The following is a 23,060-nucleotide window of genomic DNA, read 5'->3' on the forward strand; positions in this document are numbered from 1 at the left end:
ATCTCTAAATGTACTAAACGGAAATCTCTTCATGGCACAACGAGTCTCTCCAACAGCAGGCAAAAGCGTCTCTAAACAGCTGTCAAGTTTTATTCTTCCAGTAGCAGCATGACCTTACACTTCCTAAACAGAGACAAAGAGTAGAAAATTTAAAAAATGGTAGGTGGATGTCAGTCACATAAATGACATCACTAACCCCCACCCTCTGGGGTCACTCTGTGTCATATTCTAACTGAATTTGATGTGACCCAATTCCAAGAAACCCAAGTCCTTTACCCAGCCAAGCACATGATTGTGTCTTACACAAGAGTCAACAGGCACCCGCTGGGCCAGAGCTGTGATAGATCAACCTGTCATGAAACACACAAGCTTGCTCACCCACACACACGCACGCGTACACTCACAGAGTGTATCCATGCTAAAAGAGGAGATGTAGAGCACAGCCGTTGTGTATGTACTAGTGAGAAAGATGGTGCAGAGTTTGCTCTAGTACCCCTCTCCTTGGGTCTTCTGCTAGCCAAAGGCAGCTCATTAACAGTGTGTGTTGTAAGAGGCTTAGTTTACACCACCCACTTGTTTCCTGCGCCAGCCTGACAGGTCCTGGCAACAGGACAGCTTCTTGAAAGGTTGTTGGGGGGGGGGAAGGCGGATGGGAGAAGTGTTATTAACAGGCACAGAGCCAACACATCTTGGGATAACCTTGGACATGGGTTCAGAGGTCTCTGCATCTCATTGCTTAATGGAAATAGTAAGACAAGAGAAAGAGCTCAGAGCTGCAGGAGAGGAAAGGACAGCTGTTAACAGCGCTTTCGTTTTAACTCCTGTATTTATCACTATGGCTGAAGCTGATTGAATAAATCAGTATTTAGATTATCAACAACTGCCACAATAAAAGTTAATATCTGTTAACATGTTTAATTTTTCCAACATAAATCAAATTTTCTGTTTATTTGTGACCACACACACACAGCTACTCGAGACATAAAATCAGCCATAACATTGAAGTATAATAAAAGTTCAATCCATTCATTGGCCCTACCATAATGTCTGTTTTGACTTATCTCATCATCTGTCCACATATTCATTGCTGAAAGCATAAAGTCAGCAAAAGCATAGTAAAGCTCTGCATCATCCAGGAAAAGCAGAAAACGAATAATATTCACCATCATCCAATTAATCAATGCTAAGAGAATTGCCAAAGCAAATACCAGAGATCTGTAAGTCTGAGCTTCAGTGTTCAAAAACTGCTGCACATGAACAACCAACAGAAATTAAGTGGAAGAGTTTTATTTGCAGCTGAAATATTCAGATACCAGTACCGCTGATAAAAAAGACCCGTCCATGAACAAAACAGATCAGTTGAGCCAACTCTTTTCAAGAGGACTGAGATGTATGACAAACAACTATTAACCTTTAACAGCCATAACACAAGGAGAGAGGAGTGGGGGTTTCCATTGCAATAAAATTCAGGCACTCTACAACCCGACAACACGATACACAAACATACACACCATTAGCTGAACCAAATAGTCGCATGAAATACACAGCTTTAAACAAATAAGCAGGACTCTTTGCACCATGCTGTGAAGCTGAAGCATTACCGGAGCGATTTATCTACTGAAAGGCAAAGGTCGCTTTGTCATAATGCCAAGCTACATATTGTTTATTCCACCATATGCAAACAAACACACAATCCCAAGGTGGTTGACTCAGGGACTTATTTGCAGAGGGAACACACATGAGGAAAACATCCAATAAGCAGAAGCAATACTAAAACAGGTGGTTAACTCCTCATCCAATCACAACACTGTATTTCCATTAGCTCCTCCCAGAGAAAGTCCAATCAACACCTGGTGCAGCCAGAAAGTTGTTGTTCCTGTCTGTCACATGCCTGTCACTTCAGCTGTCGTTTTGTGGTCCTGCTCAGGGTAACGCTATCAGACGGTCTGATCTCTACAGGGCCAGCTGGAAAGCTCTTCTGGGCTGGGCCTTCCGATCCAGAGCAGAGGAGATGAAAACAGCTCAGTCTTGGGGCTCTTCCTGCCAGCTGACTTGATACTTGAGCCGGTGTCGGGTTGAGACGCTTCAAAACGGCACAAGCTCCTGGCCTCTCCCCTCCTTTTCTTTTCCACTATGTCCTCCCTGTGCTTCGGTAAGTGCTGGTGTGTTCCTCTCTGCCGCGTCTCTCCCCAATGGCGGTCGTCTGGAAAGACTTCCACAGGAAAGTGGGACTGTGGGGCGGTGCTATGTGCTCAGCCTTTCTCTCCCTCATCTGATCTCTCCTCTATCTTTTTTTTTTTTCTTCTTCCCTCCCTCTTTCCGTCAGTCTGTCCCTCCCCCTACCTCCCTCTGCCAGCAGGCACAGTGGCACGCACGCACACACTAATACACACACATATGCATGAGTGAGTACAAACTCGCTGGAACCCCCCTCTCTCTGTCTCTCTTGTTAATACTCTTGCACACAGACACAAACACACATTCAGGCAGTCCAAGAGTAAACAGAGAGCAGCGAGGGAGAGGAAAGAGATAGAGAAAGAGCACAGCCACCAAGCCAGAAAGACAATGGAGAAAGGGAAAGGAAAGGATTTAGAAGTGGAGAGTAACCACAGAGAAGAGAGGGGGCACAGGGAGTAGAGAGGGAGTTGATGTTGATACCATGAGAAAGCATAAAGGCTTTCACATTTTTCCTGACTGACCTGCTTTTCATCTTGAATGTGACCTCTCCAGTTTATAACAACACAAAGTGAGGGGAGAGAGAGAAAGTGGCTGGGGGAAAAGAGACGTTTGCCAAATCTTCCACAGCCCCTGCCAATCTGGGCTTTCGCCATCTCCCAGAGACAGAAGCGAGAGACAGAACAACAGCAGAGGAGAAAGACAGAAAAAGATAATACGGCAGTCCGTACCTGCTGCTCCTTTAAATGGGTTCCTCCTGCAAACAGTGCAGGAGTCATTATCCAGCTGCCTGCCTGCACCCAAGCAAAGCCTGGCAGATTAGTGCACTTACATAAACCCCCCCACCCTGCCAAAACTACTGCACATGCAACCACACACCGCATGGACCCAGTGCACACAAACACAACCTTTGCGACACGTTTCAGACATGTACACCCACACAGACAGGCAGAGCTGATGGGTTTCATGGAGAAGCGTCACAAAAGCTTGCCCGTCTGCTGTCTGAGTAGCGCGGTCTCATCAAACTTCAAATCAAAACTGGCTGGCACTAGCATACTGGAGTGCCAATGTCCTGCCAAGCACTATAATGTCATTATTCAGATCTGGTTAGCTCAAGGGGATAAATACAATAGCATCAGGACACCTAAGCTTCTTTCAAAAAAATATACATATCAAGATCATGGTATGGAGAAACACAATAAAGAAATCTGAAGGATGATGGGAACTGTCTTGGAGAGTTCCTGGGACTGGGGGGGGGGCTGTTTGGTAGGTGAGAATGTGGTTGTTTCAACTCATAAAAAACATTAAGAACAAGTCCACCTCTTCAGCCTCACTGTACTGTAGCTCTGTTTTTGTGGTTACATAAGCCTTCATAGAAGCCCTGCTTCGGCTGAGCTGGCAGGCTAATCCTCTGCAATGGAGTGCCCCACTAATCCCACGGCAGGAGAAAGGAACTGAAGACATTAACCAGGATTACTACACAGGACCGTGTTCAAGCAAGGCCAGCACCAGTTATTGCAAAATAACCTCTTAACACACAAAAATGGCTGCTAACGCAGAACCTCGTTTTACGGAAGACACCACACTGCCCAAAGCAGAGGCACACTTAACGTCGCTTGAGAGGAGCACTTTACCTGCTGCTGAATAAAAGAAGAACAATTCAAGAGTCACACCAGGCACAATGTTCACTGATGGTCACAAAAGGAGCTGCAGAAAATTTGTGCAGCGATGTTCAGAATTAAGTCTTTGACGTTACGCAGACGGCACAGTTGATAAGAATCCGATCTGATGCAACTGATGAGTGACAAATTTCAAATGGAAGTGCATTGTGAAGAACATGAGGATCTCATTCAATCAGTAACTGAGGTTAGTGCACGGCAGGTAACGACGACTATAAAACACACACGCTGAGTGCTGGTGCTAGGGAAATGGGCAGAATGTCAGTGACCTCTGTGAATCTGCCATAGGCTTCTGGGTAATCTTCAGTCAGAGACAATAAACAGCCCAAGTTAATGACTGCTGCATTTACAGGGGCTGGCTGATAAGAGGGCAGACTTTACAGCCTTGATAAAAGACAAGCTGCCTTGACCCAGAGAGACAGGGAAATGGCTCCAAAGAGCAACAAATACCTTCCAGGCAGACTGACAAATACACGCATAGACGCAACCTAGCAGCACGTGGCAACTGCCGCCCTACTAACAGGAAGTCACACCCGTATAAGTTGCCTCTGCTTTCAAACTGTGCCTCAGCTGCTAATGTTCATTAATTTGACGACTACGTTGCAAATCAAATGCAATCAAACTACTCAAATAGAGAAAAATATCCCTCTGCGTTACCTTTTTTGGCAGTTTCCATCTCTTCTTCATTCCAGCGAGAGCTCTCATTCATTTCCAGATTGACTGTCAGAAAAAAAAAAAAAAAAAAATTAAAAAAAAAAAAAAATAGAGAACCACCAAGTCAGAGAAGGCAGGAGGAGGCGGGGGAGGAGTGGGCAGTTGTTACAAAGTCAGTTAGGGAGTGACTGACAGAAGGAAAGGAAGGGGAGACACACACACAAAAAAAGAAAAGAATAAGAGGGTGGGGGGACAGAGCAGCTCGTGCTGCTCACCAGTGAAGCACTGCAGCATGGGTTGCTAGGGACTATTTGTTTTAGATGGAGGAAGCAGGAAATCCAAGGAGAGAAGTCAGTTAATGATTATAGACATAACAACTGGCTTCTTTCCCTGCACAGGCTAGAAGCCAGGCTGTCCCTTTGTGGGAGACAATGGAGCAGGACTACTTGTGTGTCCTCTATGTGGACATATGAAGGGCACAAAAGGCCGGTTAGCAACACGACCGGCAGAACAAACAGTGGCAAGGGTGAAGCTGCTGACTGTGAACCCTCCAGCCTCGGTCACCTGGGGATTCCCTGTGACTAAACCTATACTGCAGGAATGACTGCGGCATGCAAACAACTGCTGACACGTCAGAAATCCTGCGCTGGCCTCAAGCAAGAGTGTTAGAGCAGGCATGGCGGAGTTACCGTCAAAAGAAAAAGGACGAGGCCTAAGCAGGAGAACGCTGCTGATACAGAGCATTTGTTCTGTAGTGACACTTCTGTGTTTCACTGGCCAATAGGACTCAGACTACACACACGATCAAATGAAATCAAACGTACAGTTTCATTTCCTATCGGGCCATTTAGCTTTGTTAATTTGGCAAAAATTATGAGTGCAGGACAAGTGAAGAAAAACTGAGGACAAAGGAACAACAGTACACTCTTGTGGTGAGGCACAGGAGGACACAGCTAAATCCAAGTTGATCAAAGTCACTACGCTCTGCTTGATATACGTGGACTATTCATCTGTTAACACTGCCAGCCGTTTAATCGCTCTGGACAAATACAAAATAAAAACAAAAAAAAAAAATTACAAATCCTCTCTTTTGCTCCAATTTAATCATGGTATCCAGTTTGGAATTAGAAAGTTGCTTTATAATAAGGAACATCGCCCCATATTAAGGTTGCCTTTTTTTTTTTAAGAGTACAACACAGAATCACAAATGTTTTGATTAAAAAAAATGTCAAGTTTGCCTTTTTAAAATACAACTTCCAGTGTGTCTTCACAAACATGCCTTTTTTTGGATAATTAAAACTATGAATCATGATGTGTCTGCATTTGGAGCAGAGTAACTTTCAACTAACCAAGCTCGTTGTTGAGTGGAGGCGTGGTGGTCTCCTCCCCTTCGCTGGTCATAGAGCGGGTAACCCGGCCTTTGCGACGGCCCTGACTGTTGGCAGTGCGTCTCCCTTTGACAGCCACAGTGGGCTCTTTGTCCTCTGCATCTTCTCCAGATGTATCGTCCCTTAATTTTAGGAAAACGTGAACAAGGTCAAAAAAAGAAGAGGAGATAAAAAAAAAAAAAACAACTGCTGTATGTTGCTTTTGTTGTAGTCTGTTGATGCTAAATAAACAAAGTTTATTACAGAAAATGACATTACTAAATTTATTTCTGTTTTCTGGTCATCTATATCAGCAAAACCTAAAAAACGGCGTCCTAAATAACACTGAAAAGACAAACAAATATGTAACTTTTTCACTGTGGTACTTGCAACAACAAAGTTAATGCCCTGCAGTTTAATGTAAAAACAAAAACAAGCTGTACTTTGCATCCATATCTTTGTAGGCTAATAAATACACAGTAAGTGAACTTGATGAATGTCAGTAAAAAAATGTGTTATACTAATCAACCAAAGAATCTCATTCTGTCAAACAAATTAACCATGAAATATAGATCATAACTGACATCAATATTCATAATACTTCCTCAAAGCTTCTCTAAAATAAAAATACTACTAATAATAATAAATACTGTCCTTATAAGAATGGGACGGATGTGATAGATGCAACTACCACAGGGAATTTATAAATAAGAATCTGAAAATAGATTTACTATGGAGTAATTACAAAAGTAGAGATGTCAGGAGCTCAATAGCTGAACAAACCTAAATAACATATTTTAATATGCCCGTATCAGCTGTGCTGCTATTCCATTCATCCTAAAAACTAAATTCAAACCTAAACCCATAACCACCAAGTTCCTAATGCCGTTTGTGTCAAACACTGAATTGAATTTAGTGCCAAAAAACCTTGGAGCAGACAAGTATTTTCTGGGTTTAAAAAGGCTATGAAATCCCGCAGAATAAGACAAAATGTGAACTTGAGCTGCAAGCCGACATTGTTCTCTCATTCTTTTTATTTTCAAGGATAATTTATCGAGTGTCAGCACAATGGCATGCTGGCAGATAGCCACTGAGCTTGAACCTCCTGCTCTTTCATTCATCTTCCTCCCACTCGATTAATCTTGCTGGGGGGAAGCTGGTGGCGCTCTAAATATAGGCGAGCCAGCTGTGCCAGAGGTGACAGGCAGGCGGTGGGGTGTGCAACGAGTCACAGAGTCCCCGAGCCCTGCCTCAGAACAGGGAGGCAGCAGGCAATGGTTTGTCATCATCTCTCTTTTTGTTGTTTTTTTTCTCTCAACCCAGCTGCTTGTAAATATGAGCTGACGTTGCTTGAAACAACTGTGGTGTTCAGCCTCAGCTGACAACTTCAAATAGTGCCTAAATACACGCATAGACAGTTTATTTCTTCTCAAGCAACAGAAAGCAGTGACGATTCCATCTGTTTCGTCTCCTTTGTTGGCAGTGCTTCATCTTGATTACTGCACCCACCTGCCCACACACACACCCACACACACACACACACACACATTTCCATACACACAAACTTTTCAAACTGACAGCTAGTTTAATTACGCTGCGCATTTGGACACAAAAACAACTCAGATTAGAAACAGAGGTGCTTCCATTTTGAAAAATGACATCTGGTATCGCAGCGGAAACGGGAAAAGTGCCTAAAGGAAAACAGGTGTGGCAACAGAAGAACCAAGAGCTCGATTTTGGAGGTGAGGAAGTAATGAAACGAAACATCATCCTGCTTCGTTTCCCACAAAAACAAAAAGCATGAGCTTTAAAAAAATTTTTTTTTTTAAAAGAATGTCACATGGTTCTGCCTCATAAAATGTGCATATTGTTAGAAATGATTTCCCTCCGTTCTCGTTATGCTTCTCATTCTGTCTGTGCACTTTTCGGACGTATAATCCTTGCTGCAAATTGTTTAAATTGCTAAATAGGAACGACTTTACTTGTGAAAGATTAGGTCGAAATAAAACAACTTACTTCATTCCATCTTCCTTGTCTTCGGCTTCATTTTTCTCCTCCTCCCGCTCTCCCTCCTTCTCTTTTTCCTCTTTCTCCTTGTCCTCCTGGCTGCTCCTGCTTACTTGTTGTTGTTGCTGCTGCTGTTGTTGTTGTTGCTGGCCATGCTGCAGTAAAAACACACAGGAATAAGAAAACGCTTGATTTAAAAATTTAATTACAAATAACTTGAGGAGACATCCGTCTGAACAATGTTTCCCGTAAACGGTGCAATTGGGGCTAAAGATTATTACAGAAATAAGTTGTAAAGATTTGGAGCTCGGCAGAAGCAAATGCACCGTCTAAAAAAAAAAAAAAAAGATGAAAATAAAATAAAATCACACTGGCTGGCATGTTGCACAGATAACGACCGTCATCGTGCTGTTATTTGAGGAGGGGAGAGAGAGCGAGAGAGAGAAAAGAAACATTGAAAAACAATTCCTCCTGTTTGTTTCAACTACAACGCACATCCTGAACTGAAAATCTGTACATATTTTCTGCTGAGGTAAAAGCAAAACAGGATCTGAAAGTTCTGAAATTATAGCAACACATTTCTGCTGTATAACTGCAGCTCTTTAAGCGCCCAGAACCACTTCCTTACCAGTTTCCTGCGTGTCTGGGCTTTCGGGGTTAGAGTTCAGACTGCGACAGAAACGAAGCTACAATATAGCTTCATATTGATCGAGCTACGCTTTCGACTCTTTCTGAGGTCTGCATTTTCTGTTTTATCCAAAAGCAACAAGCTATTAGTTTTTTTATCCACAGACCCTGCCGGTGAGTGAACACAAAGCAGAGCGAAATGGCAGGAAAAGGAATGAAATCTAAATGCTTTTCTATTCAGAAGCCATCTTCTGAGTCATTTACTATCACTGAAGGGCCCCTTTCTTCACTAGAAATTATTAATGCCTTCTTCCTTCCCTTTGAAAAGAACTCAAACAGAAAACAAATGAGTCATATGGTCTTCTAGTCTCATATGACGCACAGATTTCAACCTTTTCACAGATAGAAGATCATTTGACTGATTTTGCGAGTAGAGATCTGCGAGTGTGTCGAAACACATTCTGAGCTGATCCAGCGGCAGCTCGTAGGAAAGTGTAGTTCAGAAGCCACCAAACAGTCATTAGCTGATTGTATCGATGTGTGGCACTACGCTTTCTGTTCCTCCTCCGAGTACATTCTCCTGTCGCTGTAAGCTAATGGTCCAAGCATTTACCAAACAGACGTGAGGGGGAAAACTGCAAGACGGAGTGCAGGTTTATTCGAAAAGACGCCCTCCTTTTACACGCAGGAACAGGTCATCGGTAAAAGTGCCGAGAATAACCAAAAAGTTATCAGGTGTAGCAATCACCACGAGGAAATAAATATAGCACGTGTTTAGAAGAGTCGCTATGAAAACAGTGTTCGTGTGTGAGGCTCACTGAATTGTAGCAATTAATTAAACATATCTGTCTGCCCTGTGATATTCCTATTATATCTCATGGTGTTGCAAAGAAACCAGATTAACGTAAAATAGCTCCGTATAGCTGGCCATGGCTGTTTTTAAATGGGACGCATTATAAAAAAAGCAGATGTCTCACTTGAGGTGGTTTTCAAAATGTTGAAACAATTTTCCTACTGCATCCACTGACCAGACATCCTGGACTAATCACTGTGAGCTGCTTTGTGTTTCAATATTAACACGTTTAACGCGGTACGTTCATGTCGCAGCAGCGTTTCCCACGTCGTCCAACTGGATCAGAATTTCAGCAGGTAAGTGTAACGTGGTTATTCGTTTAGACTGGGACTTTAAAAGTAAAGAATACCTGGCTTCTTCCTCGCCGTCTGATGTTCCTTCGCACTATGTTCTTGTAGTTCTCGTTCTTTTTGGTCAAGTAGTAAAAGAGCACACACTCTGCCACCGTCTGAAACAGAAAAATGAAATGAGACTTTTTTTTTTTTACTTCCTGTGAAGGCGGGGTCACGCCAAAACAAAGACATAAACACGACAAAACAAACAGAATACTACACCTTTCTCTCTAGAAATGATGCAATCAGGCCAAAGTTTTTGGGATGCTGGATGAACCTTTGGGAGAAAAACACATTTTTAACAAAATGACATCATTGGTATTTACAGGGAAGCTCCAAAAACCGTAAATAAATAAACACATAAATAACTTGGATTAGCTTCAAAACAATTTTCTCAACAAGTTTATCTAAATCGACAGCAATTTCAAATTTAAAAAGTTTCCCTTTAAATATTCATGAAAACCTCTGCAGTCACCAGTGGATGTAGTGAATCTGAAGAGACTGGAGCTCTTTGTAAGCGGGTATCTTAAAAGTCACCAGTTTTACTGTGGTCTTGATTTGATTTGGCAGCTCTAAATGTCCTCGCTCAATTCTCACGAAAGGGGAAGATTCACTTCCTCACAAACAACTCAATGACCCTTCACCAGTTAAACAAATTTCATACAGAGTAAAACCACACAATATTGCTATTGTTGTTTAAAAAAAAAAGGCAACAAGACCTTTGCCTTAAAAACTGTACTGAGAAAAATAACTCAATGTGGCATTCAAACAATTTCAATCTTCACACATACATGCATATTGTATACATGTGTAAGTATTTTGACTTACTTCTCTCTGAAAGTGTCCTTCTCCTGCTCGCTCCACATGTTCATGACCTGCCGATCCTTGTAAACCTTCATGGGGTCATCCATTAATCCATTCATGTTGATGAACTTGATGCGTTGCTGCTCGGCGTCAAACAGCATAGGAGGGATGACCGCCAGCTGCCGCATCTGCTTCTCTGTATTCTGGCGAACGCACGTGCCACAGAAAAAGAAAAAAAAAAGAAACTAAATTCTTGGGCAGATCTCCAACAGAGAAACCGAAACACGTCTGTAAAGACATGAGCGGTGTGCGAAGATTTTAAAAGTCATTTTTCAGCGAACAAGATTTCACGGAGAAGCTTCGTTATAGAACAGGGTGGCTAAATTTGCACTTGATTTTCTTTTAAACATAAGATCATCAAATCCCATTGAACACCTGAGGAAAGATCCTAAAATTGCTGTTAAGAGAAGGCCATTTTTTTTAAATATGAGACAACTGGACCACTTTCCAAAAGAAAAGCTTGTTGATGGTTATAGGAAGCGATTGATTTCAGCTGTTTTTTTCTAAAGGGCGTGCAACCAAATATTAGGTTGAGGGTGTATATAATTTGGTCTGGCCCATTTTTGGAGTTTTGCGTGAAATTATATCAATTTGGGCTTTTTTTCCCCCCATCTATGCTTTTGTGTTGTTCCAATACACACAATGGAAATAAACGTGTGTATAACAAAACGTGTGTATATGCAATAATTTTCTGGGTGAAACACTTTTCAGGGGTGCCAACACTTTCGGCCATGACTGTAGATACAGACAGATGGTCTATCATTCTTCATGTTTAAATATTTGTTTTTGCTATAATTCGTTCAGCAGAAAAATAACGGTAAAAATACAATAATTTGATAAGCTTTGAAAAAAAAGCACTTCTGACATATCTTGTGTGACAGTACAGTAAAGATGAAGTGTTATATTAAATTAGGAAAATATAAAACATTTTATGGAACAACAGAACATCATGAAGGAAGCTTGATTCTGATTTGCTTCAATCAGAGCTTTAGAAATGGTTGAACCTTTGGTAAGTGGAATTTTTTATCATTTTCTAGACTCCATTTTTTTATCTGATTTCCTAAATGTCATGCATGTCATATTGGGACTATGTTTTGTTCTAATGCTGTTAAACATGGGTCAGAAGATTTTAATTTTAACAAAACCAACACACAACAGATTGCTGTTTAGGCCATTGATGTTAATGGATTCTGTTTTTATTCACACCACTAGATTCAAAGAATTATTTGTATATATTAGTGTATATTTTTATTTCCACCAGAAACACAAGATTTAAGGTTTGGGTAAAATGCCAGCTTTGGCAATGTATGCCTCATTACCACCCACTATCCAAGTTCCCGCTCTGAATGGGAATTAGAAATACAAGTTGGTATTGTCAAAGACCATCTAGAGAAGATGAGAAATCATCAGGAACAGAAAAAAAACTACTGTTTTTATATTCTTTCAGTAATTTTGAGTCATCCAAAATGTCACCAAGGAGCAAGTGGAGGGGCAAAGTAAATCTAACAGAAAGCTCTTACCTCATGTTCTGATAATCCATCAATAATTTCAGAGACCTCGTGTTCACTGCGGGCTGCAGATGAGGTCAGTCCTCCTCCTCGCTGCCCGACACGACTGCAAAAGGAAAAGTACAAATAGCCGGTTATTCTAAACTACTGATTGAGCTACTTCCATTGCAGAATAATAGAACTGTTCAGCAAGAAACAAGGCAACAAACAGGGCTATCAAGTTGGCTGAGTGGCAGCTGTGAAAGAGAAAACAACATTATCCCACCTCTGCATTCGCTCCTGCATCTCTCTTTGCTTGCGGATTTCTGGGAACTGTTTTTCGTAGTACTCCCGCACCTTGCTCTCTTTAGCTCGGCGCCGCGGGTTGTTTTCGATGCGCTCCACTTTCTTTTCCCAGGCCTCCATTAGCTGGTCATAGCGCTGGCAGAACTTCTGTTCCTGAAGGTTCACAAAAAGAGAGAGATCTCAGTCTGCTGAGTCACCAAAAAAAAACATCTGCATTATCTCTTTCAGATTTGTTTTGGACCTGAAGCTGCATAACAAATGGACCATTAAATCTGGAGAAGTGCAATTACTGATCACTGCTTGATCAGAGGGGGACAGTAACATGCTAGATGCTTTATAGAGAGAAAGCCTTGGACCACAGGCGTGGAAGATGGCAGCCTACCGTTTTTCTACCTTCCTCATAGGCGGCCTAGTAAAGAAACCCATTAATCCCGGTGGAGACATGAGCCTCAATGGGCTCATAAACCACAAGGAGATGTCTCCCCGCATGAAGCTACCTCCCCTACTTAGACACGACATGAGTGAAGGGTAGAAACTAACCCAAGAGCCACAGACTTTGACACAGGTGTTAAATTTGAGCCATTCTTCCTGATGTAAAACTCAAAATACAGCGGTGCAGTTGCCCACCACACTGACTTAGAATCTGGAGGTAGTTTGGGGGGGGGACCTAACAAAAAAAACAAACAAACACAATCTGCCTCTGTTTTCTATTGCAAGTTTCAGAGTAAAAGCTCTTGGCTTAATTTGCAATAATGATTTTCTATGATTTCATCATTTTGAAGCCATGCTTTTTGTTTCGGTATTAGTCATCGTCGGGCAAGAACACAGACCAACGCTGCACAGGGCTTATTGTAGTGTTTGGCTCGCAACATAAGGAACGTTAGTCTTTCACATGGCAGGATGAGAAATCTTTTCTATTTGCTCTTCTACAGCTATTGCTTCCCCAAGGCACCGTGCAAGTACTGACAACAGATCATGCCCAGAGCTTTCTTTTTGCCTTAGACATGTCTAAAATGGCCACTCACGTCAAGGAGCAGCTGGCCCAGTTTCAAACAAGTCATCTGTCATGGGTTAAGTCCCAGCTGAGAGTCACACAGGTAGTTTTCTACTTACCCACTGCTTACGAGCATGATTTCTTCTTTTGAAATACAAGATGAGCTTCTTCCTCATGGCCTGGTTTCTGCAACAGCAAAAGAAAAGAGAGGGACGAAGAGATTACATGGAGGAATAGGCAAGAATATTCGGAGAAACAACACCAGACAGTCGTCAAGTTTTTATAACATTTGTCACGTACTGTATCTAACTTTAGGTTTCCCAGGTCCTAAAGCACATGCTCCCCTACACTCAGCACTTTCTAAGCTTCACTTCTTTGCCTTATGAATAAAACAAAAACAAGCTCACATTACACTCTCGCATAAACACAAACAATGCGGGTCCTTGAGTGCAGCTGCTCGATAAACTCAATCTCTCTTCGGGGTGGAAAGGAGAGCCAAACTTATAAAACTTGTCTGTGCTGGGAACAGCCAGACGCGCAGCTTCAAATAAAGGTCAGGGCCAGTAATCTCCTTAGGCAGCCACTCGGTTTGTCTCTTTCTTTGCTGCGAGACAAAGTTTTATTCCTGACACTTAATCTGTCAGTTGTAAGGTCATGTTCTCCACTGATTAATGTAATCTTACTCCACATCGGACACCTCAGCTGAGCGGCAGGTTTATTCTGGACATAGGCAAGGACAGAAGACGAAGATGGTGGCATCTTGTTGTGTAAGAAAAAAAAATGAAGATAATATTGAGGGTCTACAGAGAGAGAGAGACACACACACATGCCCCTCTAGCCTATATAAAGAATCACATACAGATGCAGGAAAAAATAACACTACTAAATTCATCTAAACAGCCTCCATGTCCTCAGATTTAGTTATGATGGGTGAGAACAGACTTGCTAAGGTAAAAACAGGCCTGATAGAGTAAAGCTCTTTAAAGACAGAGATGTTATTGTCTTCTGCACACCAGATGGCAAAAGCCAAGATTAGCAGCTCTGTAACCCAACAAAAGGTTTCCTTTGTCCCGCACTAAGCCGGAGCCATTTCTGAGATATTGGAGAACACTGTAATTTGGCATAATACTTCTAAAACACGATGGCTGAAAGACTTATTATACACATACTTGTGACAGATGTTCACCAGTGGCACAACTTCACTGAGCAAAAGCTCCGACTTCAAAGCCTGAATTTGGGCTCATCGCATTTGCATAAGCCAGGGACATTTATCATCAGCTGACTGTGTGTGCGTGTGTGTGTGTCTAAGAGATGAACTGGAATGGAGACTGAAAGATTCCCAGATACTGGAAGTCATCTACGCCGGCAGGGATGAACGCCAAAGTTTTCCAACCAGTTAACGAAACAAAGAAGTTAATTGTGCTCTGTCAAACTGACACGCTGGTGTTTAATAACACACACGCACAAAGAGGAGTGAGAGGAGTTTTCAGTTAATTGCTTTGAGGCAATATTACTGATCAAACGGTGCGGGGATCAAAGAAAGTGAAGACAGCAGCGTGAGGCTAATAGGTCAGGCACATCTTGTGGTATGCCACTGTGCCCAGCGACGGTGCCAAAGCTATTATAACCCTTCCACAGCCTTTTGATGTGTCTCATAAGCTTTACTGATAGACACTGCAGCCGAGCTGTCAACCTTCTGCTCTACTTGTTGCAGATATCCAGCGTCGAAAAACGGACAGGATGTATTGATTGAAACCTCAATCTTGTTAATAAAATAAGGGATTAAAAGCCGAATTCTCCTTTTAATAAAAGTAAAATCTGAGTCCATGATGCAGAGTTTAAGGAAAACTTTTGGGTCAAGACCGGCAACAGCTGAACGGGTTATAAACAATAACAGAAGCAGCCGTTTAAAGACAATTTAAGTATTTGCAATATATAAGTTTGGCTTGTTTCTTCAAATTTTCACTGTGGATTTCATTTAACTGTGTTATTTACGCTGGGGGCATGTTATGTTGTGTTTACAGAAGGAGAAGTCGCACCAAATCTAATCTAAGCTAACCATTTATTTTAGAAATCACAGTCGCTAACTTGGCAAAGGCTGCTGGCAGGAATTTATTTTGGCATGTCAGAGCTGAAAATTTGATTGTCGACTGTCTGGGCTTTTAATTTATTGACTGTAACTGTTTTACTATCCAGTAGCTGCCTCTGCTTTCAGTCACATGTACTCACATCCTACAATAATCACATGTTGTCTGACGTCTCTCTAAGGGTTTTAGGACCATTTTCTTTGACCAAGTCTTCAGCAGAGATCCTTCCCTTTGCATTGTCAGACATTTAAAGCAATGTTAGGGTAATAAGTACAGCATTTCACCCCAAACCAAATTGGATTCTCTTTATTCTGAAAAAAGCTAAAACAATGTACAGGTAGCTAACAATCATATTTGGAAACCTAACTCAATTTCAAAGTAAAAAATAAGTTTCTGCTGCCTTAAATCACATTTTAAAGCTCTTTAAAACAAAAGAAAATGTAGTTATTAGATTGAGTATGTAGCAATAAAACTGAGCCAAAACACTATTCCTTAGAAATTCTAAATGAAAAACAAGCATTTGCAATTCTGGAAAGTATTTTTACTTTGAGTGTTTATTATTAATTAATTTATCCATTTATCAAAACACACCCCGGACATAACTTGCATCCGTGCTGACGTGGACATACTAAAAGGAAAATGAGACACTGGTACGAGAGCAGCCACCCTTCCTGTCTGTATGTATCATTTGCATATTTTAGTGTCTCAGTCACTTTATAATGAACAATCATGCAGGAAAGTCCCAGCGTGCGAACTCAGTCAAGGATGTAAAATGTCTTTGTTCAAGTCTGTGTGCACCTGATGATAAACAGCGAGACAGTACCGAGCTCCTAAATGTTTTTGTGGCAACACTTCGGCTCTCAGGCCTTCAGAGCAAAGATTGGCGTTTTGGACATTATTTTTCCCCAAGGACAGTTTGGCAGAAATGCCACTGTTTGCTTTTGACCGTGAGGAGCAAGACACTTAAACTGAAGAAAAGTAACACGTTTGTTACTATAGCAATATATATTAATATGACAACTAAAAGTACTAAGAGCTGCTAGTATCACCAAGAACAACAACCGAAGATCATGAAAGAGTCAGAGCTACAAACTGTAGAAAGTGTTGGTACATTATTTATATAATTTATTATATAACCAACAAGTTTATCACCTTTGGTGAGTTCTTAAGTTCTTTTAATGCCAACAAACATTAAACAACTCTTAACAAGTCCATCTTAGTTCAGAGTTATATACTATCAGCTTTCTTGAAAGCAAAATAAAACCTAAATAAGTGACAAATCAAAGCACAAACAGTGTCAGACTTACATTTTGATGTTCTCATGGTACTGTTTGGTATCAGAAGGCTGGTTGTACAGAGGCTGGAACAGCAGGAGAAATAAAAAGATAAAACAATCAGCCACAATTTTTATTGTACGGCAGACTGTAAGATGACACATTTAAAGATCTTAAAATAGATCTAAAAACTGGACTTCCATTTTGTACTTGAAGCACCTACTTTCAACTACAGAACAGAAGCCTAGTTATTTTGTTTTGTTTTTGGGGGATTGGCAATGTCCTGCATGACTGAGAAGCTACACCAGCAGATCTTAAAATAGAGTTTTTTTTAACAACGTGGTTTAATATGATGCTTCAAGTGGTAAATTTATACCAGCATTGGGAAAATCTTTTATATTGTTTCACAAAAGTCAATAAGTTGAATTTAATTCTATCCAAATTAAAAATGAAATCAACCTTAAGCAGTTTTCTTAGCCTCTTTTTTTCTGTTTTTAGTGGAAACAAATTCACTGATAGATGCTTGAAAACTGAAAGATGAAACAACATTCACCAGACAAACACAGACTCACAAATGAAAGCCAAGCCTCCACTCACCAGTTCTACCCTGGGTCCCAGTCCCTCCAGTATCCTATGAGCCTCTTCTGCCTTTTTCTGGTGAGAGAAGACAAACACAAGTAGTACATTGGCCGCCTGCCTGCACCGCTGCCATCACCACGGCAACGCGGCGAACACGCTCACTTGATCACCAGGGCTACACCACAGCTTTGCTGGATAGGTGGACGGCTAGATGCATGCATGGATGGATGAAGGGATGGATGTACTGACTATTATTAGAGCTTTTAATTCAAGCTGGGCCATAGCACCTTGCCTGAGCTCCCTCTGCTTTCTACCCAGAAAGGGAAAAAAAATGAAAGATTATCACCACCCCTTAGCAGAGAGACGTTAGAGAGAAAGTGTAGGCAGGCAGAAAAGCAGGTGGGAGTCGAGGAAGAAGCAGGTATGAAGCAGGAATAGAGAGATGTTTGAGCATTGAGTCCTGTCTTTGCCTTGGGACCACAAATGCTGATATTTAGCTCCACCACACAAATATGTAAGCAGCTTCCCAGACTATTCCTCGGAATATTATCAAAGTATTCCTTTCTTCACTCCGCTACAAACTCTCCCAGTTTCATATATCAAACAGATCCTGCTTGGTGACGCACCGCATCTCCGGTCAATTTCCTTTTTAGTTCATTTTTCCCTCAGTAGTTAGTGGAAACCAGCCCAGAATGATAAACTCGGCGTATGTAGTGAAATCATAAAGGTGATAACAGAGACGGAGCCCGGCTGTGAATGTTTGTGTGTCAGCCTCTTTTATTCATCACCCACTGTGTAATGCTGTTTTCTTATCCATACTCCTCCAAGCAAAAAGAGAAACAGTTTATATAGCTGGGTATAAACCTACAGCTTGATAACCCGTAAGGAAAAGCCCAAAAAAAAGAGAGAACTTTTTAAAAAGTTCCTTGTGCATTTTCACTTAAAACTGAAGGGAAAAGAAAGGATGGATGCTTTACATTTGCTCATGCTCAACATGCATAAATGCAAATACAGCTCCGTGTTGCTTCCTCATCAGTGAGTAGGTGTAACAGGCTGCAGAATATTGCCTAAGAGAGCACGCTCACTACAGAGGCACTTAATGAGCAGCAATTATTAAAAGCAGACTTTCATCCTCTGAGAGCCGGGAGCCTCGGGGACCTCGCTTCATTTCCTAGTTGTGATGCTTTGAAAGCTAATTTGGAAAAATAAATAAATAAATAAAAATGCATGGTGCTGACCTCAAAACTCTGGCAATACGTCTTTGAAAGAAACACTCAAAATGACAGATTCAGAAATAAAGAGGAGGTGACACGTGAGTGTATCTTTACCTAAAAGTGTGATTAATTAAACGGTTGAAGGTACGGATATCATCAATAAGACCCGAGGAGAGGGGCTGACTATGATATTTCAATCATGCCACCCCTGTGGTAGCACACAAACTTACTACTGTGGCAGTGGCATTTCTGTTCCTCATCATGTTGGAGTCAAAATATTCACTTCGGCAGGTTTACTGCCAGATATAATAAAGAAAATTCAAACCAAACTTGTGAAAATTGCACTGTAGTTGCCTTTGAGACAACAATCATAAAATTATCACCAGAGGGGAGAAGAAGAAAACAGGAAAAAGAAACAGAAGCCAAAGGGGGGGGAAAATAAAAAATAAAATGCAGTGTCATTTTAACTCTGAATTATCATGACGCGTTCTCTAAAAGGTTGTCTCTTCTTGTGTTTATGTCTGAGACAACCGCGTCCCAAATATGAGAGGGGCGAACGTGAGCCGAGGCGTCTCTGGGGCTTTTCGATGGGATGTCACTATAAATGTGGCCGTGGCCCTGTCTGTCCCCTGTGACTCTGAGCCCACAGGGGACAGATGACAGTGTAGAGACATCAGCTTAAAAAGGAGGGCTGAGGCGGAGGGAATTATAGCCACAGACATAAACACATCGACAACAACATATGAATGAACTACACTACACGTATCTTGAAAAGAACAAGTGGAATTCTGGACAGCAGTGTACATCAGATTACTTGTGTCAACGATAAAAAAAAAAATCCATAATCGAAACGTTAAAACGGTTGGTGAGAAAATGAGTGATTGAGTAAACCGGAGTGTGTGACGAAAAAGAGAAGCAGCTTGAGAGACAACCAGAGCGAGGCAGGATGGCAGTAGGCCAAAGTGTTTAAGTAAGTCAGAGGAAAGTGTTACAGAGGTTAGACTACAGACTTCTGAGTCACTCTTTAACTCGTACCATCTGCAGTGTCCCTCTGGTCGACAGAAGAGCTGTGATTACGCCAGGCGTGACAGTAAGAGTCGTGTTCTGCTCGATTTAAAAAGGTTTCTGACTAAATTTGGTGGCTATCCAGCAGTTTCTAACCATGTCTGAGTGACCGTCGTGATTCTTTAAACTCTGCCTTTGTATTAAATGAAACTTGATCATACTGAATGTGTGTTTGTCACTGTTCAGGTTTCTTCTTTTCTGCATAAAATGAAGTTTTAATATCACTTATGTTTCACAAACAGTTTCACAGTAAGAGAGGTATTCCAAGTTTGAAATGTCAATTCCAAAAAAAAGGAGGCCTGTGCTTCTAACCACTAGGGGGACTAAGAGCACTGAGAATCACTCCTATGTACCCTAATAAAGTTTTTTTCTGCACTCATCTTTAACGTCTATAGTTACTAAAGCAGGACAAATAACTTTTGATGTCTTTATGTTCTTCAGAGGTGTTCTGTTTATCTCTTTATAATAAGATGATCAATGCAATATTTGGAAAAAAGATTAGAGTTACTCAACGTATAGGCGAGTCCTCTTTTTGTGTGTTCACATTTCTGAGAGGCTACATGTGAGATTCATCGTGCCTGCTATGGCGACCTTTAGTAAAAATTTGCTTTTCGATTAAATTTCTACCCTGCCTGACGATAAAAAGTTGAATGCTTTGGTATGACATGAGCAAATTGTGACACGCGGCTTTTGCTTTTAATGGTTTTGTGTGAATTTAAATGAGAAGCTCAAATTAAACAAAGTCAAAGTAGTTATAATCACAGCATCAACAGAGCAACCTACATTAAACTTTCAGATTTGCTCTTTTTTTCAAGCATCTTAAAGAATAAAGACCTACCTGTCATTGGTCTCTACTTGCCGTATAGTCAGAGAATTTGAAACTGTGGCGGTGAATTTGTTAATTTGTTACATAACCAAATTTAAATGTAGGGTATTTGGGTGAAAGGGGTGTGCCACAGACTGAGCGTGTGTCTTCCACTGACCCGGTTCTCGTCGTAGATGATCTGCACCAGGCTGCGGTGTTTAGCCTCACTGGGTGGTGGTGAAATGGGCCTCTCGGGCTCATGGGGCTTCGCAGCTTCTTCTTCCAGCTGTTGCTGTAACACAAAAGTTAAAAACTTTGTTAGCGACTAATGGGTTTAAAAGACAAATGGTGAGCGTGAATATAAAAAGGTCACATAAAAGAAAAGAAAAACTTGCAACCTCTCAAAAAAAATTTTTCTGAAAATGTTTGGATATGTTGTGTAAGCTGTAAGATGGAGACAGAAGTGGAGTTTATTCAGCTGGAAGTTTTTGGATGCTGAGGGCAAGTGTGGACAGAGTGCCGCACAAACAGCTGATCTCTATTTAAGTCCGCCCTGTGCCCCCTCCCGCTCGTCTCCTGACGGGGTTCAGGAAGGAGGAAAAGTGGCCTCAGGAGGACCCACAAAAGAGCAGAGCAGGATGGATTATCTTGTGCCACGATAGCCCAGGATAAGCATGTGGTCGGGCAAACATAGACATTCCTATGCAAGACGACGACCGACCCCCCCCCCAACCATCCCTTTCAAAACCCACCTCGGAGTAAAATAAAATAAACCAGCCACCCTGAACTTGGCTGACACTGGCTGTAACTTAAACTCCAAGTCCTGCCCATCCACTTACTCTGCCAGAAGTCTTTAAAAAAATGTTTTATCATTGCATTTAATTAGTCCAGATGTTTTAATGCTTGACAGGGGCTGGACTGTAAAAATATATATAAAAATATGGAATACATTAAGGAAGGCTGAGAAAGGGATCTTGATTTATTCCTGAAGATCAGTAAAGTTTCAAGACACCCATCAGTTTTGAACCAATTTTCCTCTGCTAGCAAAAAAAACAAAAACTGGTTTCTGGATTTAAAGGTGGTATGACACTGATGCTAGGATACTTTATGAATGAAAGGGTTTGTTTTTGTTTTTTTAAACTGGATCAGAACAGGACCTCAGGGAAAAACAAAAACAAATTAGGGCAGATCTTGATAATATTCCATTTTGCATAAACAGGAAAAAACAAATCTAAAAAGTGCATGAACCTGTTCACAGCCAGAATGTCCACTCGAGTTATCAAAGCTTTAAATTTGTGACTAAATTCCTCTTTCTGCTCATTCAGGTCTCCCGGCTTTAACATGCCTTCAGGCTTCGCTTTCTGACTTTTCATTGTGTAAAACAGATACATTTAAATATCAATACACTTGATTCCTTGTCCAATTTAATGGGCACAATTTGTTTATCTTTAGTGGGTTGCAAAGATTAATACCAGCAGCCTTTAATTTAAGTGATATTCATTCGTTTTACTTCCAATTCCACGACTAACAGTGGGACTAACAAGAGGCGCCATAAAAAACGACAGAGGTGCGTAAGTTTTATAAGATCATCCTTAACCGTTTAGTACCAGAAGAGCAAAGCGCTTACCTTTTTTTTATTGCCTTCAACAATAATAAAAAGAGGCACCACTCAGCGGAGCAGTGCTGCAGCTTGCAGCCGCTCTGCAGATGGCTGCCTGAGGCCGAGCTGCAGCCTCGTGGCTGAGAAACCTGGGAGAGCTGGAACAGCTAACTCACTTAGCTGAATGACGCGGCTCCTTGCTCAGCTTTGTTTTGTCCATTTTCCCCCCACAGCTTGTGCAACATTTTCCTCGGGGTTTGCTTTTTTTCCCCCCCTCATTTATCTTTAAAGTGCATAGAAATTGGTTGTAAAGCCTCATCCTGCACGTTTACAAGATGGTTCTCTTCAATAATCTACATATAACATAAAAGCTGTCTGACTTCATCTTTCTTAAGTAGTACTCTGCACATTTGAAGAATCATTATCAACCGATGCTTTGATGACAGTTGCTCATATGTCTTTCAAAAAACATAAACAAGAATAAAACAGGCTGTTATAAGAAGGAGACTTTGATAGCTGTAACTTGAATCGGACATAGATGCGTCTCTTTGTCGTACTTCAAGCTGCTTTTGATGTTTTGCTAAAGAGCGTAACGGGCAGTCGATTGATGAACAAGTAGTTTGCATATATGAGAGCAATCTTGTCCGAACACTGGCTTCAGTAAACATGGTATGCAGTCGGCTGTGGCAGAACTGGCAGCGAGATGAGTGGTTTTGCAGTAACAAACCTCCACCATAATTCTGCTCCCTCAGGGAAGCTGTTATTTATAGCCTCATATATTTTTAACTGACTTCTCTACTAAAAAAAAAAAAGGCCGAAGTGTAGAGAAAAGAAATAGTAAATGTACATAATTATTGCACACTGAGCAACAAATGGCTACAAACCTGAACGCAGAGATTATAAAGAAGCAACAGTCTATTTAAGATGTTCTTTGATCTCACGCCAACTTATGGCTGCCAGGGAAAGTAACACAAAAAAAAAACACATTCTACAAAGATGCCTGTACAAGCTTCATCAAGCATGAAAATAACTACGTGTTCCTTTCTTAAACCTGGTCAAAAGGTGTAAAATACCCATAAAGGTTTCTGCTC

At 41.3% G+C, this 23,060-nt stretch overlaps 1 protein-coding gene across 4 annotated transcripts in view; it reads right to left on the minus strand.

Annotated features, from left to right (window-relative positions):
• Positions 1 to 23,060, minus strand: part of ncor2 (nuclear receptor corepressor 2) — a 98,758-nt gene that overhangs the window by 30,718 nt on the left and 44,980 nt on the right. For all 4 annotated transcript variants that reach the window (XM_025010378.2, XM_037976649.1, XM_017435312.3 and 1 more), the window contains exons 6-17: positions 20,548 to 20,661; positions 17,304 to 17,360; positions 16,740 to 16,792; positions 13,465 to 13,531; positions 12,332 to 12,504; positions 12,079 to 12,172; positions 10,523 to 10,701; positions 9,917 to 9,971; positions 9,712 to 9,810; positions 7,892 to 8,037; positions 5,858 to 6,018; positions 4,512 to 4,574 (exon numbers count right to left, since the gene is read on the minus strand). In XM_025010378.2, the coding sequence (XP_024866146.1) occupies positions 4,512 to 4,574; positions 5,858 to 6,018; positions 7,892 to 8,037; positions 9,712 to 9,810; positions 9,917 to 9,971; positions 10,523 to 10,701; positions 12,079 to 12,172; positions 12,332 to 12,504; positions 13,465 to 13,531; positions 16,740 to 16,792; positions 17,304 to 17,360; positions 20,548 to 20,661 (1,261 nt within the window). The remainder of the gene's footprint in view (positions 1 to 4,511; positions 4,575 to 5,857; positions 6,019 to 7,891; positions 8,038 to 9,711; positions 9,811 to 9,916; positions 9,972 to 10,522; positions 10,702 to 12,078; positions 12,173 to 12,331; positions 12,505 to 13,464; positions 13,532 to 16,739; positions 16,793 to 17,303; positions 17,361 to 20,547; positions 20,662 to 23,060) is intronic.

The sequence above is a fragment of the Kryptolebias marmoratus genome, linkage group LG1 (genome assembly GCF_001649575.2).
Source record: "Kryptolebias marmoratus isolate JLee-2015 linkage group LG1, ASM164957v2, whole genome shotgun sequence".
Lineage (NCBI taxonomy): Eukaryota > Metazoa > Chordata > Actinopteri > Cyprinodontiformes > Rivulidae > Kryptolebias > Kryptolebias marmoratus.